General features: G+C 26.6%; 1 protein-coding gene across 1 annotated transcript in view; it reads right to left on the bottom strand.

The window, feature by feature from the left end:
- Nucleotides 1-13,254, bottom strand: part of LOC126745567 (uncharacterized) — a 151,590-nt gene that overhangs the window by 25,545 nt on the left and 112,791 nt on the right. Inside the window, exon 3 of the mRNA XM_050453461.1 lies at nucleotides 12,425-12,557. Within this exon, the coding sequence (XP_050309418.1) occupies nucleotides 12,425-12,557 (133 nt within the window). The remainder of the gene's footprint in view (nucleotides 1-12,424; nucleotides 12,558-13,254) is intronic.

The raw sequence follows: 13,254 nt of genomic DNA, 5'->3' as shown, positions 1-13,254 counted from the left end.
TGTATTAAGCATTGCTATTCTCTTTTTAACTAAACGCTTTGCTTATGATTTTTTAATGAAGGTTTACTATGCACGCAAAAAAGAATTTTGCCAGACCGGTATATAACCTCCGACATATAGAATGAAGATGCTTATCTGTTTTTATTATTAGTTTAAATAAAGAAAACAATGCTGCTCCTATTTTGAAGTCATAATTTTCGATGTTCGAGGTATCCTGACCCTGACTTCTTAATTTCCCATTTTCTTTTGACCCTTTGGGTTCATTTTTTATCCCTTCGTGGCATTGGAGGTCATAAGAAATCCCTTCCAGACATTTTATGTCACTGCCTAGGTCTTCCAGACATTTGAGAGGACTTTTAACTTTATTCCAAATATTTGGGATAATTTACTGATGTCTCCCAAGGAATTGAAGCTATACACCTAATTCTTTCTGAATTATTGAGATATTCTTAAGTCTCTTCCAGGCATTAAGTCACTATGTGCAAATTGAGTAAATTAATAACTATAAATTTGTCGTAGATTTGCTATATTAATTTTATTTAAAAAATTAAAATCGTCAAGAAATTAATTAAAATCTGGTAAAATTTTAATTTAATTTTAATGTTAAAATGCACATAAAATTGCTTCGTATGCACTACGTAAATTAAGGATATATTTTAATCTTACAGCAATCTTAACTAGAATACAGGAACACTTTGAGCTGTAGATTTTTCAAAAGTGAAGGCATTTTAATTAAATATCAACTGCCTAAAATAATTAATTAGTTATTAGTATTTAATTATTTAGAATTTCATGTAAAAATATTGAGTGTTTTAATTAAAATTTTGCCTCAACTGCCTGGAATAATTAACCAATTTATTGCTGATGTTTTCAATTAAAATTCTAAGCATGATTTCTTATCTTACTTAGTCAGTTGAGCTGTACATTTTTTTTTTAAATTTGAGACATTTTAATTAAAATTAAGTCTCAAGTGCCTGGAATATTTAATTAATTTATTAATGATCTTTAAAAGGCATTTATCTGCAAGTAAGCCATCATTACTTGAACTTTAAGTATTCTTATTAAAATTATGCCTTAAATGCCTGGAATAATTAACTTATTTATTAATGAACTTTCCTAAATAACAATTCCAGGCAGTTGAGCCAAAATTGAATACTTTAACTATTTTAATTAAAATTTTGCGTCATTTGCCTAAAATAACTAATTAATTAATTAGAATAACTTTAAGAATTAAAATTCCTAGTAACTTAACTATTTTGTTTATTATTACCTTTCAGGCATTTTAATTAAAATTATGATTCAACGGTCTTCAACTTTAAATAATTTATTTATTAAATTAAAAGCCAATTAAATCTGCATTAAATACGTGAAATAATTTAAAGAATTGAATCTTTAATTTTCGTTTAAGATATCAGGCATTTTAATTAAAATTAAATATCAATTGCCTGGAACGATCAACCAATTTATTACTGATGTTTCAAATCAAAATTCTAAGCATGATTTCTTATCTTAGGCAGTTGGCTGCAAATTTTACAAAATTTGTGGCATTTTAATTAAAATTAAGTCTCAAGTGCCTGGAATATTTAATTAATTTATTAATGACCTTTAAATAACAATTTCAGGCAGTTGAGCCAAAATTTTGTATTTTAATAATTTTAAATAAAATTTTGCGTCATTTGCCTAAAATAACTAATTAATTAATTAGAATTAATTTAAGAATTAAAATTCCTAGTAACAAAACTATTTTGTTTATTATTACATGTCAGGCATTTTAATTATTATTATGATATGATTATATGATAATTAATATTATGATTATGAATAAATTAATAACTGTAAATTTGAAGTAGGTTTGCCATGTTTATTTTATTTTAAAGATTAATTTAAAATCGTAAAGGATTCATTAAAATTTGCTAAAATTTTAATTTAATTTTAATGTTGAAATGCACAAAAAATTGCAGTAAAACTGCATCGTATGCACTACGTAAGTTAAGGATATATTTTAATCTTACAGCAATTTTAACTAGAATAGAGGAAAACTTTAAGCTGTAGATTTTTCAAAAGTGAAAGCATTTTAATTTTTAATTAAATCTCAATTGCCTGAAATAATTAATTAAATATTAATATTTAAATTAAAAATATTTAATTAATTAGAATTGAATGAAAATATTGAGTTTGTTAATTAAAATTTCACTTCAACTGCCTGGAATAATCAACCAATTTATTACTGATGATTCCAATTAAAATTCTAAGCATGATTTTTTATCTTAAGCAGTTGAGCTGATATGAGCTGAGATTTTTCAAAATTTGAAGCACTTTCGAAATTAAGTCTCAGGTGCCTGCTATATTTAATAAATTTTCTAATGATTTTTAAAAGACAATTATCTGCAAGTGATATACCATAATTGCTTGAACCTTAAGTATTTTAATTAAAATTATGCCTTAAATGCCTGGAATAATTAAATAATTAATTAATGACCTTTAAATAACAATTCCAGGCAGTTGAGCCAAAATTTTATATTTTGGTCATTAATATAATATTATAATTAAGATTTTACGTCATTTGCTTAAAATAATAAGTAAATTAATTAGAATTATCTTAATAATTAAAATTCCTAGTAATTAAACTATTTAATTTATTATTACATATCAGGCATTTTAAATAATATTATGATTCAACTGTCTTCCACTTTAAATAATTTATTTAATAAATTAAAATTCCAAGTAAATGAGCTTTAATGACCTGAAATAATTTATTAATTAATTAGAAATATTGCATTACTTAAAACTTTAAATAATTAAATCTTTGGTTTTTTTATTCAGGCATTTTAATTTAAATTTGTCGTCAATTACCTGGAATAACTTAATTAATTTATTAATGATCTTTAAATAACAAATAACAATTCCAGGCAGTTGAGCCAAATTAAATTTTAAATTTTAATCATTTTAATTAAAATTATGCGTCATTTGCCTAAAATAATTAATTATAATTATTTATTAATGTATAAATTAGAATTACCTTAATAATTAAAATTCCAGGTAAATGAGCTTTAATTACCTGAAATAATTTATTATTTAATTAGAAATATTGCATTACTTAAAACTCTAAATAAAGGAATCTATGATTTTTTTAACGTGTCAGGCATTTTAATTTAAATAATTATTTAATTAGTAATATTTACGCTAGAATTATTTAATTAATGAGAATCTAGGCTCACTGAGACCCTCAGTTACTAAAAATTATCAAGATTTTAATTAAAATTATGCTTCAGCTTCCTGGAGTAATTAATTAACTAACTTACTATCGACGTTTAAATGTTAATTAATCCAGATATGATTCCGGAATTTTTCAAAATTTAAGGCATTTTAATCGCTTAATTTACCAATGACGTTTAAATTAATTAATAATTCCAGGCTGCTCAGGCATTACTTAAAACTCATAATTGAATCTTTGTCACGTGTCAGGCATTTTAATTAAAACTTTTCGTCAATTGCCTGGAATAATTTAGTTAATTTATTAATGATCTTTAAATAACAATTCCAGGCAGTTGAGCCAAATTAAATTTTATATTTTAATCATTTTAATTAAAATCATGCGTCGTTTGCCTAAAATAATTAATAATTTATTTATTAATGTATATAAACTAGAATTGTCTTAATAATTAAAATTCCAGGTAAATGAGCGTTAATTACCTGAAATAATTAATTATTTCATTAATTAAACAGTTACTAAAAAATATCACGATTTTAATTTAAATTATGCTTCAGCTGCCTGGAATAATTAATTAACTAACTTATTTTCGACGTTTAAATTTTAATTAATCCAGATATGATTCCAAAATTTTTCAAAATTTAAGACATTTTAATCGCTTAATTTACCAATGACGTTTAAATTAATTAATAATTCCAGGCTTTTCAGGCATCATTTCTCTAATAAAGCAGTTTATCTGTAGATTTTATAAAATTTTATCGAGTTTAATTAAAATTGCGCCTTAACCACCTAGAATAATTAATTAGCCATTTTTAAATTATAATTATTTAATTAACTAAAACTACGACCAATTGATCTTCTTAATTTTTTTTTACATGTTAGACATTTTAATTAAAATTGAGCCCTAACCGTCCGGAATTATCATTAAATTGAACAATGACGTTTAATTTAAAAACATATCATAATTCCAGGCATTTTTCTTTTTTACAAAGAATTATTTAATTAATTAAAATTTAAGGTAATTGATCATTTTAATTAAAATTATGGGTCATTTGCCTGAAATAATTTATTAATTATTAATGTAAAAATTAGAACTTTTAGTAATTAGACTATTTCATTTATTATTACATGTCAGGTATTTTAATTAATATTATAATTCAACTATTTTGAACTTTAATGAATTTAGTTAATAAATTAAAATTCCAAGTAAATAAGCTTTATTTACCTGGAATAATTTATTATTTAATTAGAAATATTGCATTACTTAAAACTCTAAATAATTGAATCTTTAATTTTCAATTGCCTGGAATAATTTAATTGATTTATTAATGATCTTTAAATAACAATTCCAGGCAGTTGAGCCAAATTAAATTTTATATTTTAATCATTTTAATTAAAATCATGCGTCTATTAAAATCATGCGTCGTTTGCCTAAAATAATTAATTAATTATTTATTAATGTATATAAACTAGAACTGTCTTAATAATTAAAATTCCAGGTAAATGAGCGTTAATTACCTGAAATAATTAATTATTTCATTAATTAAACAGTTACTAAAAAATATCACGATTTTAATTTAAATTATGCTTCAGCTGCCTGGAATAATTAATTAACTAACTTATTTTCGACGTTTAAATTTTAATTAATCCAGATCTGATTCCAAATTTTTTCAAAATTTAAGGCATTTTAATCGCTTAATTTACCAATGACGTTTAAATTAATTAATAATTCCAGGCTGTTCAGAAATCATTTCTCTAATAAAGCAGTTTATCTGTCGATTTTTCAAAATGTTATCAAGTTTAATTAAAATTGCGTTTTAACTACCTAAAATGATTAGTTAGTAGTATTTTAATGATAATTATTTAATTAACTAAAACTACGACTAATTTTTTACATGTTAGACATTTTAATTAAAATTGAGCCCTAACCGTCCGGAATTATCACTAAATTGAACAATGACGTTTAATTTAGAAACACGTCTTAATTCCAGGCATTTTTTTTGTTTTTAATGAAGAATTGTTTAATTAATTAAAATTTGAGGTAATTAAATCATTTTAATTAAAATTATGGGTCGTTTGCCTGAAATAATTTATTAATTATTAATGTAATTAGAATTCCTAATAATTAGACTATTTCATTTACTATTACATGTCAAGCATTTTAATTAATATTATAATTCAACTATTTTCAACTTTAAAGTTTTTATTTATTAAAATAAAATTCCAAGTAAATAAGCTTTATTTACCTGAAATAATTTATTATTTAATTAGTAATATTTACGCTAGAATTATTTAATTAATTAAAATTTAGGCTCAGTGAGACCTTAAGTTATTAAAAAATACCAAGATTTTAATTGAAATTATGCTTCAGCTGCCTGGAATAATTAATTAACAAACTTATTATCGACGTTTAAATTTTAATTAATCCAGATATGATTCCTGAATTTTTCAAAATTTAAGGCATTTAAATCGCTTAATTTACCAATGACGTTAAAATTAATTAATAATTCCAGGCTGTTCAGGCATCATTTCTCTAATAAAGCAGTTTATCTGTAGATTTTTCAAAATTTTATGGATTTAATTAAAATTGCGCCTTAACTACCTTACATAATTAATTAGTAGTATTTTAATTATAATTATTTAATTAACTAATTGAACTTCTTAATTTTTTTTTACATGTTAGACCTTTTAATTAAAATTAAGCCCTAACCGCCCGGAATTATTACTAAATTGAATAATGACGTTTAATTTAGAAAAATATCATAATTCCAGGCATTATTTTCTTTTTAATGAAGAATTGTTTAATTAATTCGAATTTAAGGTAGTTAAATCATTTTAATTAAAATTATGCCTTAACTGGCTCAAATAATTAAACAACAATCTCAAACGCTTAGAATATTTTATAAATTAATTAATACAGCTTATATAAATAATTAAAATTCCGGCACAAAATTATCCTTCAACTGCCTGGAATTAACTTAATAATGACGTTTTAATTAAAATTATAGTGTGTCTATGCAAATGTTTATTATTATTACTATTGTTCAAATTAACGTCCTTATTTTAGACTAAATATCAGGCACATGTCATTTGATCCTTTATTGGACCTTCTCTTTTCAGGATAAAAAATACAAACTATTATGGTACATAAAAGAAAATGGTTTACATATAAAAGAGCCAAATTTAAATTAAAAATATAAAAAAGCAGTGTTAGAAAAAACTAATTAAAATACACTAAAACAAATTATGTTTCCAGATATTTAAGGATAATTTAAGTATGTATTCTAGTAATGCCTGGAAGAGTATTTTAAATACTCTTAAGTCTCTTCTTGATTTAAAGCTTTATGCCAAGAAATTGTAAATTATTGGTCTTTTGACGCACCATTATGATTTTCTGTTTACTATGCACGCAAGACAGAACTTTTCCAGACCGGTATATAGCCCCTGACATACGGAATTATCGTGTTTTTATGTCGATTACTTACACTTTGAAAGTGATTAACAATTTTCGGTTAAAGACCTTTCAATATTTCGAAAATTATAGGAGTATGCTTGTGATATTTCCTTTGCTAGTTATTTTATGACAAAACTGTGTAAGACAATACAAAAAGAGCACTCTAAATCTCCAATTTTCCAGTCTCCGTTCCTGATTTCATATGCTAAGAAAAATAGACGTTCCCGTCTTCGGCCACTTAAGCACACGTTTCCTTTAGCGAGGAAACATCATCTCGCGACGGTGCTTTTACAAATACAATCCGGTCATTTTCTATTGTTCTGGGATTTATTTAAAATTGCGAAATTCGTGTGCCTCGAGTGGAGTTTCATATTTTTCTTTTCCCCTTTAATAATACCGATTATTTTTCTTGTCCGTTTAAGGCGCACTTTGTTATTTTATATCGGATAGTCAATAGAGGGGCCCTTAAAATGGCCCTGAAAGATATACAAAATGGTGTTCCTCAGTAGAAAATAGCCAGTTATGACTGGTTATTGTTTATTTGTTGTGCATGCGATTTTAGTAAATTTCATTGTAATTATAATCTGGGTAAGGCAGGATTATCGCGAACCAATCTCAAACCCTTTTGCATTTATTTGTATCTCATATTAGAAAAATTGAGGTCATTTTTGTCCAGGTTTCTAGGAAGTGAAAGTGGGTTGGGTTGGTTTTGCTTGTTGTCTCAAGGTCCTGGAATAATTTTTTAATTATTTCACGCAATTTGATTTTTTTTTCTTAGTTTTCCAGGCAAATGGACTAAGTTTCAAGTTCCTAAAATTTATTATTATTTATTCCAGGCAGTTAAAAGTCATTTTTCCCAGTTTTTCAGGCAGTCAAAGTGTGATTTTGTGTATCTTATGTATTTTAGGCAATTTGGGTTTTTTTACAGGTTTTAAGTTGTTGAAATGGTTTTTTATACGCGCTAAGTTTATGGAATAAATATTTATTTATTCCAGGTAGTTCCGTTATTTTTCCCAGTTTTCCAGGTAGTTAAAATGGTTTTCAATGTTCTTCAAGGTCCTGGAATAAATTTTCTTATTTTTTATTTTTCCAGGTAACTGAAGTAAATTTTTATATGTTTTAAGTTATTAGAATAAACTATCATCTATTCCAGGCAGTTTAGCTCATCCAGGCACTCAAAGTGGGTTTTCATGCGTCTCAAGTTCCCTAAATAATTTTTAATTTATTTCAGGCAATTGGGGTCTTTCTTCACAGGTTTCCATGTAGTTGAAGTAAGCTCAATACACTGGAGTTAATAAACACCAAAGATCACTTATCCAACTCATCACTTGGCATAGCATAAAAATAGGGTGCGAATCCAGTGACTCTCTATAAACATCAATTCTTCTTTATAGGAAAAAAATGTCAAAGAATCATGTTCTAAAAGTACGAATCTGCCTGGAATAAATGATTTTTTTATTCCAGGCAATTGAGATTTAAATTCTACATTACAATAATATAAGTTTTACTTTTAGTTTATTGCTTTTTAATATTATATTAAATGCATTAATATGTATTTTATTTTAATGTAGCAGATTATTATTATTATTATTATTATTATTATTATTATTATTAATATTATTATTATAGGGAAGAAATATTTAAATATGATGATCTAATAGTACGAATCTGTTTGGAATAAATGATTTCTTTGTTCCAAGCAATTGAGATTTAAATCCTACTTTATAATGAATAAATATACAAGAATCAAGTCCAAAGGACATGAATATGTATAAAAATGACTGCCTGGAATAAATAATTTTCTTATTCCAGGCAATTGGGATTTTCATTTTATTTTATAGGGATAAAATATCCAAGAATCATGCTCTAAGAGCACAAATCTGCCTGGAATAAATGACTTCTTTATTCCAATCAATCGGGATTTGAATTTCACTTTATAGAGATTTATAGAGAAGTAATATCCAAGAATCAAGTACGAAGGGCACGAATATGTATGAAAATGACTGCTTGGAATAAATAGTTTTCTTATTCCAGGCATTTGGGATTTGAATTTTACTTTATAGGCTGCTTCGAATAAATAATTTTCTTATTCCAGGCAATTGGGATTTTAATTTTATTTTATAGGTAAGAAATGTCCAAGAATCATGCTCCAAGGTCACAAATCTGCCTGGAATAAATGATTTATTTATTCCAAGCAATTGGGATTTGAATTCTACATTATAGGGAAGAAATGTCCAAGAATCATGCTCTAAGGGCACAAATCTGCCTAAAATAAATAATTTCTTTATTCCAAGCAATTCGGATTTGAATTCTACTTTATAAGGAATAAATATCCAAGAATCAAGTACGAAGAGCACGAATATGTATGATTATGACTGCTTGGAATAAATAATTTTCTTATTCCAGGCAATTGGAATTTGAATTCTACATTATAGGGAATAAATGTTCAAGAATCATGCTCTAAGAGCACAAATCTGCCTGAAATAAATGATTTCTTTATTCCAATCAATTAGGATTTGAATTTCACTTCATAGAGAATTAATATCCAAGAATCAAGTCCGAAGGGCAAGAATATGTATGAAAATGACTGCCTGGAATAAATGATTTTCTTATTCAAGGCAATTGGGATCTTAATTTCATTTTATAGGGAAGAAATTACAAGAATCATGCTCTAAGAGCACAAAATCTGCCTGGAATCAATGATTTATTTATTCCAAGCAATTAAGATTTGAATTCTACTTTATAATGAATAAATATTCAAGAATCAACTCCGCAGAACACGAATATGTATGAAAATGACTGCCTGGAATAAATAGTTTCTTTATTCCAAGCAATTGGAATTTGAATTTTACTTTATAGGGAAGAAATGTTTAAGAATCATGCTCTAAGAGCACAAATCTGCCTGGAATAAATGATTTCTTTATTCCCAGCAATTGGGATTTGAATTCTACCTTATAAAGAAGAAATATCCAAGAATCAAGTCCGCAGGGCACGAATATATATGAAAATGACTGTTTGGAATAAATAATTTTCTTATTCCAGGCAATTGGGATTTTAATTTTATTTTATAGGTAAGAAATGTACAAGAATCATGCTCCAAGATCACAAATCAGCCTGGAATAAATCATTTCTTTAACCCAAGCAACTGGGATTTAAATTCTACTTTATAAGAAATAAATAACCAAGAATCACGTCCGAAGTACACGAATATGTATGTAAATTACTGCCTGAAATAAACAATTTTCTTATTCTAGGCAATTGGGATTTGAATTCCACATTATAGGGAAGAAATGTTTAAGAATCATGCTTTAGGGGCACATATCTGCATGGAATAAATGATTTCTTTATTCAAAGCAGTTGGAAATTGAATTCTACTTTATGAGGAAGAAATATTCAAGAATCAAGTTCGAAGAACACGAATATGTATAAAAATGACTGCCTGGAATAAATAATTTTCTTATTCCAGGCAATTGAAATTTAAATTCTACATTATAGGGAAGAAATGTCCAAGAATCATGCTCTAAGGGCACAAATCTGCCTAAAATAAATAATTTCTTTATTCCAAGCAATTCGGATTTGAATCCTACTTTATAAGGAATAAATATCTATGAATCAAGTACGAAGGGCACGAATATGTATGAAAATGATTGCCTGGAGTTAATAATTTTCTTATTCCAGGCAATTGGAATTTGAATTCTACATTATAGGGAAGAAATGTCTAAGAATCATGATCCAATGGTACGAATCTGCCTGGAATAAATGATTTCTTCGTTCCAAGCAATTAGGATTTAAATTCTACTTTATAATGAATAAATATACAAGAATCAATTCTGAATGACACGAATGTGTATAAAAATGACTGAATAAATATATAAATGATATGAATAAATGATTTTCTTATTCCAGGCAATTATGATTTGAATTCTACATTATAGGGAATAAATGTCCAAGAATCATGCTCTAAGAGCACAAATCTGCCTGGAATAAATGATTTCTTTATTCCAATCAATTGGGATTTGAATTTCACTTTATAGAGAAATAATATCCAAAAATCAAGTCCGAAGGGCAAGAATATGTATGAAAATGACTGCCTGGAATAAATGATTTTCTTATTCAAGGCAATTGGGACCTTAATTTTATTTTATAGGGAAGAAATTCCAAGAATCATGCTCTAAGGTCAAAAATCTGCCTGAAATAAATTATTTCTTTATTCCAACCAATTGGGATTTGAGTTCTACTTTACAAGGAAGAAATATCCAAGAACCAAGTCCGAAGAGCACGAATATGTATGAAAATGACTGCCTGGAATAAATAATTTTTTTATTCTAGGCAATTGAGATTTGAATTCTACTTTATAGTGAAGAAATATCCAAGAATCATGTTCTTAGGGCACGAATATGTATTAAAATGAATGCCTGGAATAAATGATTTTCTTATTTTAGGCAATTGGGATTTTAATTTAACATTAGAGGGAAGAAACGTCCAAGGATCATGATCTAATGGTACGAAACTGCCTGGAATAAATGATTTATTTCTTTCAAGCAATTGGGATTTGAATTCAACTTTAAAGGGAAGAAATGTTCAAGAATCATGCTCTAAGGGCACAAATCTGCCTGGAATAAATAATTTCTTTATTCCAAGCAATTGGGTTTTAAATTCTACTTTATAGTGAAGAAGTGTCCAATAAGTATATTTTTAGGGCACGAATATGTATGAAAATGACTGCCTGGAATAAATGATTTTCTTATTCTATGCAACTGAGGTTTGAGTTCTGCTTTATAGGGATAAAATGTCCAAGAATCATGCGCTAAGGGCATAAATCTGCCTGGAATAAATAATTCCTTTATTCTAGGCAATTGGGATTTGAATTTTATTTTATAGAAAAGAAATGTCCAAAAATCATGTTCTATGGGCACGAATATGTATGTAAATGCTTGTATATTATAATTCAAAATATAAATAAAAAATTAATGTAAAAACCCGTTTGTCCTTCTATTTCAATATACTCCTATGAAACCTAATCTTTTTATTTCATGAAATTTTATTATAAAGCTTTTTTATTAGTTTTTGAATGGTATTTAAGCAGCAAAAACAAATTTTAAATTTGGATCATATTTTGAAACCAGGATTTTGGTCCAAAATGTGAAGAAACAGATTTTCCGTTCATTTTATGGTCAAAACGGTAATAACCTTTTCTTAAAGATACTCTAATGTAGTACAGGATGAAAGAAAATCGACTCCTTTTAAAGTACGAATATCCCGTAGTTTTCCCTATAACTCTTGTTATAGATAAAAAGGAGTCAGACTTAAAGTTAATTAAAAAAAATAACAATAAAAGCCTGAAACCTGAAGTTTAAATAGAAGTATTTCCTGAATCACCGATTTGATTAGATATCTTCCATTGCTGCTATAAATAATTATTTTTGTAGCAACATTAAGTGAGTTATGACTCATTTTCCTTAACATAACCCCTTTGAGAAGCCTTACAGACTTAATAACTGCTCTTTTGAGGTATTTAAAAAATTCAAGATAACTACAAGATGCAATTATTCAAAATATTTGTATCTGTCAAAACCAAATCATTTTAAGATTCTAGGATTAGCTAAAGATAAGACCTCGGAGAATAAAGGACACATCTTGGTTTTTACGATAGTGATGACGTTCCTCCTAAACAAATGATAATTAAATAAACTAAAAGTTATTAAACGTTTCCACCACATGATTTACGCTTAACAATAAATTTTCTTAAGGCAACTCACCAACTACAATCATATCCTTGACGACGGTAACCGCTTTGAGATAGGGCTCGTCTATTGTAACTTCGCAGCTGAAGTTTCCCGATAAATTGAAGCCGATGTCGCGTAAAACCACTTGATGTTCATTAGATTGACTCTCCTGAAATTTACAAATTAATTATCAATTCGACTGGCATCTCGATAAATTGCTTTGGCGTGCTAAATTATTCTTATGTATATATATTTTTTATTAGCTAAATTGTTTTACTGGTTTAACCAATTATAATAAATTGAAATATGTCCTTAAGGGTTCTCAATGCTTTTAAGCAGAAAATTGTTTACTAATCTAATTTAGGTGATTTCATTAACCGCAATATTTCATATGTAACAAATTGCCCGCGTTAAGTTATTAAATTTGCAATTTCCATTAAATTTAGGGGCGTAACCAAATTTACTGGGGTATTTTAATATCCCTTGCTCCACCCTACTATTTCACCTCAGTCTAGTAGGCTGGGCAAACCAGACACCCTTACTACATCGTTACTTTCAGCTAAATGATGTTGGAAACTCCCAATGACGCTCTGCGGGGTTGAAATTCAATTTCAGGTGAATTAAGTCATTTGTAGGAATTAAATGGGTATTAGTAACTGTTGAAAAAAAATAGCAAATAATTATTTATTAGATGATTTTGAATGTTAAGAATGGATATAATTTAAAAAAGTTTATTAGTATTTTCATTATGTAATATCCACATAAAAATTTATTTTATTTATATAATAAAATCACCCTGTTAAACACCTAAATAAAGAGTATGAAATAAAACACACATTTTTTAACTCAAAAAATTAACTTTT

The sequence above is a fragment of the Anthonomus grandis genome, chromosome 16 (assembly GCF_022605725.1).
Source record: "Anthonomus grandis grandis chromosome 16, icAntGran1.3, whole genome shotgun sequence".
Taxonomy (NCBI): Eukaryota; Metazoa; Arthropoda; class Insecta; order Coleoptera; family Curculionidae; genus Anthonomus; species Anthonomus grandis.
The sequence above is the reverse complement of the archived record's forward strand: the minus strand, read 5'-3'. Positions and strand labels throughout refer to the sequence as shown.